The sequence below is a fragment of the Petaurus breviceps genome, unplaced genomic scaffold (genome assembly GCF_028583685.1).
Source record: "Petaurus breviceps papuanus isolate PSGF00001 unplaced genomic scaffold, PetGlider_PUasm1.0 171, whole genome shotgun sequence".
NCBI lineage: Eukaryota > Metazoa > Chordata > Mammalia > Diprotodontia > Petauridae > Petaurus > Petaurus breviceps.
In genome coordinates, this window is record NW_027185754.1 from 21157341 (window position 1) to 21164573 (window position 7233).

General features: G+C 35.9%; 1 protein-coding gene across 1 annotated transcript; it reads right to left on the bottom strand.

The window, feature by feature from the left end:
* Window positions 1–1261: 1261 nt before the first annotated feature.
* Window positions 1262–2197, bottom strand: LOC138157232 (olfactory receptor 2D2-like). The gene has a single exon (XM_069082797.1). The coding sequence runs from the start codon at window positions 2195–2197 to the stop codon at window positions 1262–1264; it is 936 nt and encodes a 311-aa protein (XP_068938898.1).
* Window positions 2198–7233: the final 5036 nt, after the last annotated feature.

Here is a 7233-nt window from a genome sequence, read left to right on the forward strand (position 1 = left end):
TTTTAAGATGGAATTTAATTTGGATAAATGTAATGTCTTCCTTTTATATTAAAAATATCTACTGAAAAGTGCAAAACGAATGTAGATGGTTAGAAATAGCTTGTCTGAAAAGATCTGCAAAATCAGTCTGACTCAATTGTGTGAAACAGTAGCTTGAAGAACTGGGGATATTTAGTTTATAGTCGCATACAACTTCTAATTGGAAGGGACATGATGGCTGTCTTCCAATGTTTGCAAGTCTGTCAAATGGTATAGTAATTGGGCTTATTCTGCTTGGCCCTTGCAGGCAGAACTAGAAAATATGGACAAAGTATGTAGATAGGCAGATGGCTAGATATATGAAAAGAAATCCTTCCTCACAATTAAAGCTGTCTAAAATTGGAATATACTGTCTTAAGATATTGAACCAGGTTATTGGCTTAACTACTGCTCAAGAATACATAGCTACAAGTTGAAATAAATCATTTCTGAGATTTCTTTTAAAAATACATAGTTTTAGACCTATTACCATACACATTTTCCTCCTTATCACTTTTGTTACTTTCCTTTGGACACCAACTTAGGAATATTAACTCACCAATTATAAACATACACATATACATACATACATATATACACAATTATGTCAACAACCATTGATTGAGGACATGCTAAGTGCCACATATTGTAATTATTGCTGAACATCATTCTTGTGATATGGTCCTACCTAGAAAAAACATAATGATACTGTATCCAAATACTTGAAATAGTATACATTCATAATGTCTAAAATAAGGTTAGAGTTTTCTTTCTTTCTGAGGACCCATTAGCTTTGCAAATGTCTTCCTTTTTTAGTTCCTAGGAGTCTTCAAATGATGTATTTCTCTGTCCCCCTAAAATCTAGTGCAGAATGTCCAGGAGATATGATAACTCTACATTAATAAGACCCATCCATGAGTACTTCATTTTGGTGTAGGTTCACCTAATTGACTAGAGTGATAGATGGGTCATCTCATACCTGAGTCACATTGCAAGGATACAATATGCAAATAGTATGTGTGTGTATGTGTGCATATGTATATATATATGTGTGTGTATGTATATATGTGTGTATATGTATATATATATATGTGTGTGTGTATGCATATATGCATGCATTATCCACCACTGATCATGAGGGAAAATATATTTCTTCCCTGTGGAAGGATGGTGGTGGTAGTGATAATGATACAACACATTTTTGAACTGAAAGACATTCATGAATTCAACTACATTGTGAGGTTCAGTGTCTGCAAAATTTCCCTCTATTGGCTGCATTCCCCAGTGCTTTCTTCACATCTTTGTTCCTTAGGCTATAGATAAGAGGGTTAAGCATGGGGTTTACCACAGCATAAAACACAGACACCAGTTTCCCCTGCTCCTTAGAAGATTTGGGTGTCATGTAAGTCATTATTCCTGATCCATAAAAAAGGATAACCACAAGAAGGTGGGATCCACAGGTGGAGAAGGCCTTGAGTCTCCCTGAGGTTGTCTTCATCCTGATGACAGTCATTATGATAGAGCCATAGGATGCCAGGATCAGAGACACAGGTGCAAGAAGAATCACGACTCCCATGAGGAAAATGGCCATCTGTGTGCTACGAGTATCTCCAGATGATACAGCCAAGATTGCTGGGGCCTCACAAAAGAAATGAGCAACTTTATTGTCTCCTTGATAGGGTAGGTGTAATGTGAATGTAGTATCTACAATGGAAACAAGAAAGCCACTGGTCCAGCATCCCAAGGCCAAGAGGCAACATAACCTCCCTGTCATGATGAGAGAATAATGCATAGGGTCACAGATTGCCAAGTATCGGTCATAGGACATCACAGCTAACAGGGCACATTGTGTACATCCAAAAATGAGAAAGAGAAGAAGCTGAGCTGCACATCCTATGAAGGAAATAGCCTTTCTCTTGGACAGCATGTGTACTAGAGCTTGGGGAACAATGTTGGTAGAGAAGAGAAGGTCAGCTGTGGACAAATTGCACAGAAAAAAGTACATAGGTGTATGGAGACTGGAGTCAGTCAGAACCAGAGAGATGAGGAGCAAATTTCCAAGGACTGTAACCAAGTAGACCCCCAACACTAATACAAAGAGCAGTAGCTGAGTCTGAGGGTCCTCTGAAAGTCCCAGCAGGATGAATTCTGTCACTCTGGTCTGGTTTGTTTGACTCATATTTGACCTTTTTATCTCTTTAGGAAGGAGCCAACTCTTTCATTTGGAGGAGTAAATGATCTAGAATACCAAAGGAAATAATGAAAAAGGAAGGGATGAAGGAAGAATACTTATTCTGGATCTCAAATTATGTTATAAGACATCAGTTGTAATAGCCATTTGATATTGGTGTAAAGATAGAAAAGTAGATCAATGAAAGACTAGACAAGGGAGAATCAGAAACAATCTAATTCAATAATCCAGCATTCAATATGCCAGAAAACATAAATTATTTTGTAAAGTACTCCTTATTTTATTAAAAAAGTTCTGCTGGAAAATCAATATGCCATAAAGGAGGTTCAGGCTACCATGTTATGTCATATTTTACAATAATTATAAAATGGACACAAGATCTTTGTAGTAAAGATCATGCCATTACATATTTAGAGGAAAAGCAGATAATAAACTTTTAAAAACTAAGAGTAGAGGATAAACTAGAAGATAAACAAGGTTAACAGGAAATTTTGATTCCATGAAACAGAAAATCTGCCTAAACAAAGGCATCAAGGTTAAGAAGGGAACAGTTGAATGGGGGAAAATTGCTTTATATAAAATTTCTCCAATAAAAGTTTAGTATCCAAGATATATAAATAATTAACAAATACACAAACATGTGAGATGTGTGTGTGTTGTATGTGTGACACACAACACTTACACAAAATACACATGCATACAGAGAGAGAGCGTCATTTCTCAATAGTAAAAATTTGGAATTATGCAAAAAATGTGACTAAAATGTCTATACCCTTTGTCCCAGAGTTTCCATGGATAAGGATATATCTCAAAGAGGTAATTGATAATGATGGAAGTCTCCATATAAGCCATGATATTCGTAACAGCAATCTTGTATGAAGAGCTGGAAACTAAGTAGATTCTCTTTGAGTAATAACTAAATAAAGTGATACATGAATAGTATGTAATATCATTGTGCAGTAAAAATATGATACATAATGATTATAGAGAATGGGAAGACATGAACTATGCAGACTGAAGTAAGCATAGCCAAAAATTTACAGATAATGACTACAAAAATGTAAATGAAAAGAACAAATACCTCAAAATAATTGAAAGTGAATGTTGCAGGATTACAAGAAAAAGCAATCCTCCCATCCCACTCCTTTATAAAAGTAGGAGGTCATTGGGTATGAAATAATGCATACGTTATTCAGACTTTTTGATGTTAATTGATTTTTACTTATTTTTTCCTCTTCTGTTTCTTTTTTCTTTATAAAATATTCTTCATTTTATGGCTTAGACCTTGGGAAGGGAGGAGGAGATATACAATGGGAAATTCAGGCAACAAAAACAAATGATATTAATAATGTATTTGAAAAAGAAAGGAGCCAATAGAAATTTTATGCAAGTATGTAACCTATTGAATGATATAATCTCTGTATTGGAAGGGACCTTGTAGATAATCTGGTTGAGCTTTCCCTTCACTCAGCTGTTCTACTGTTAAGTGTTCAATGAACATTTTGAATGACAAGAAAGACAAATTCTGTTTTTGAATGTTCCAAACTGTAAAAAAAAAATAGCACCTTCTGCTGAGATGAAATCTCTGTAATTTTCTAGCATTTTTCTTAGTTTTATCTTCCAGATCAGCAGAGAATGGGTCTAACTCCTCTGCCCCATAAAAGCCTTGCACATTTTTAAAGATAACTCCTTTGTCTTCTCTAAGCTTCTATTTTATAGACTAAACCTCTTACCTTTATTTATATGACATATTTCCAGACAATTCACCAATCTGTTCAACCTCCCCAACATGTGCTCCATTTTGAATAAATGAAAATATCTCATTTAAATTTTGTGGTCAAGAACTGACCACATAAATCCATGAGTTGTCTGACCCCCACAGAATTCAATAGATCTATTAGCTTCTGGGATCATGAACAAAATTCTACTTTCCTTTATGCAACCTAAAATTGAATTAGCTTTTGGATAATCACACAACACTTGCCTCATACTGACTGAGATATTAATTAAAATATTCAAATGTTTTTCACACAAATGGTAATCTAGGTCTATCCCAATCTTTAATTATGCAGATGCTTTCTCTAACTCTCATCTTGTTTGATCTTGGATTTTCCATTCAAGAGAAATGAAAAACATATTGAGAAATATCATGAGTCAAAGTATTGTTAGCACTATCAGAACATTGTGAAGGATTTTGAGATACCCTCAAAGAAAACTATAAGCACTCATGGGATGGATCATGAATTCACATCAGGACTTGAAACCTTGTTTCAGTTCTCATAATACTCAGAGACTCATACCATCATCTGACAGAAATATGAGGAAGGGGAAGCTAGGTGGCACAGTGAATAGAGCACCGGCCCTGGAGTCAGGAGGATCTCAGTTAAAATCTGGCCTCAGACATTTGACAACTAGATGTGTGACCTTGGGCAAGTCACTTAACCCCAATTGCCCTTCCTTCTCCACTGCAAAAAAAAAAAAAAAGACAGAAATATCACGCGGAAGCAGCATGTGACCATAGATAAATCACTTAATGTCTCTTGTTGCTTCATAATAAATGGAAATGGTGTCAAGCTATGCAGAAGACCTTTCTATTTTGATCTATATCTGCAGCACTTTCTTTATGAGTTTCTTTAGTAAGGAGAAGAAGTTTATTTGCTCAGTGACTAGGGGTGTGGCCAGTGGAGAGAACAGTACTCATATTCTGGGTTATTTGCAATATTACATAAAACAGTGGGCTGGGAAAGACAGTTTTATCAAACTCCCTCCCTCTATGTACTACTCTATTCCCTGATTGGGAATAAAAATTGCTGATATTTATCACCATTTCACTACAGCATTCATTTGTTTGTCTTTCCTGCTGTGCTAATTGTCCAGTCTCTTTTAACATTTGATTGCCTCCAACTCACGTGTCTCCCCCGACCTTTTACAGACATTATCAGCTGACATGTGGTTTTCTACAGGGGCTTGCATGGTACTGCCTTTGTTTGGACTGTGCCTGTGATTTCACCAGTGTAGGGAGATACTGGTAAATCAGCACCTTGTCTGCAGCTTAAAGGATTGTTTGGGAGCTGTTAGAGCTTAAGTGATGCCATTCGCAATGAGTGCTTTCTGATCCTAAGATTCTGCTCCTTGCACTTTGTCATGCATCAGTTAGTACAATAAGGAAAGCTTTTGTCTGTTGAAAATATGGGACACAGAGAAGGCACAGAACTAGAAAATGAACCAGTGCTTCAGTTTGTGTTATCCGTCATTATTCAATATTCTTAAGAAACAGGGGTGACAGTGACATGACTTTGGTCTGATCTTTAATGCCAGGGATATTTCTTTTACAAGACAGTGGGACAGCACAAAGGAGAAGAAAAAGGGAGCAAGAATCTTTAGGGCAATAAATCAGCTTGCTTGGTAATCTGGATTTTTAGGTCCCTTTCACATCATTTGTATCTGTGTGCCTTAATGTAGCATCGACCCTCTCAGAAGGACCAACAGGGGGTATTTCATATTTGTTTCTTTGAGTTTGTCTGCTCTATCTATAGCTAAATGAACAAATTGCTCAAAGGTTTTGACCCAGAGAACATCAATGAAAACTAGAAACATTTCCTTTCCTTCCTTGTCTCTGACTGTCAATCCATGCTCATCCTTTAAATAGCAACTAAATATTAGCCACAAAGTCTATCTTGATGCTCTTAACCATTAATGAGTTTAGTAGTGATAATAATAATAGCTAGAAATTATATAGTGTCTACTATGTGCCACACACTTTATGAAGAGGATTTAAAATATTCTCATTTGATGTCCACAACAACCAGCCCTGGGAGGCAGTTGCTATTATTATCTCCACTTTTTGGTTGAGGAAACTCCAGGAAACAGAAGTTGCTTGATTTGCTCAGTCAAACAGCTAAAGTCTGAGGGCAGATTTGAACCCAGGCTTTCCTTGCTCCAAGCTCAGCATTCTGTTCACTGTACCACCTAACATTTTCTCCTTTTCTCTCACATACTACTTTGTTTTGCAAATTTCAGTTATAACTATTATGTAAAATCGTTTATTATGGTAACCTGTGTTGTAGTCCTAACTTATTAGTGACCACGTGCTCCAGCAGGGTAGTAACTGAGTCTCATCTAATCTCTGTATATCTCTAACACCTAGCACAGTGTTCTGTATGCTCACTCCTGGGTTTCCTCTTTATCTCACATTATTATCGGTTAGTTTATTTCATCAGAAAATGATTCTCTCATATGTATGCACTTACTTCTATACTCTCTTTTCTTTTCCCTGTTTGAGTCTTCCCCATCTCTTTAAGGAATCTCAGTTTTTTTTCTTCTCCCTTCCCATTCCATTTGTGAGCCAAGAATTATGGTCACTAAGCTTGTAAATAGGAGAGATGTTTCATCTATATCATGAAAAAAGAAAATCATTATGTTTTAAAGTGAAATAAATTAAAAAATACAATTCAGTAGCATTGTCATTTAAAATCCTTGAAAGTTTTTTTTAAAAAATCTGAGAGCCACAAACACTATTTGCCTACTTTCCTGTCTTCCTTTAAGTTAAATTGGTATTTCCTTAAGTGCATTCAAAGGAAAAAAATTCTTATTTAATTTTAGTGTTGTTGTTGTTCAATCATATCAGTCATGTCCTACTCTTTATGACCTCATTTGGGGCTTTCTTGGCAGAGATACTAGAGTGGTTTGCCATCTACTTATTTATCTCATTTACATGTGAGGAAACTGAGGCAAAAAGGGTTAACTGACTTGCCCACGATTGCACAGCAAGTACCTAAGGCCAGATTTGTGCTCAGGAAAATGAATCTTACTGGCTTCAGGCTTAGCACTATATCTCACTGTGCCCCCTAGATACCCTCTAATTTTAGCATAGTGTTTTTATTATGTATTTAGTGTAGAATATTTTATTGTGACTATTATAGCAGTATTTTTTACTAGTCTTTACTACAAATAATAATATTGAAATAGCTTTTTGAGGATATATATGGGATCCTAAGTACCAACTATAATATTGTTTCAATGGG

Excerpts from the sequence above, each read along its gene's own strand:
- LOC138157232 (XM_069082797.1), bottom strand. The coding sequence starts at position 2,197 with ATGAGTCAAACAAACCAGACCAGAGTGACAGAATTCATCCTGCTGGGA.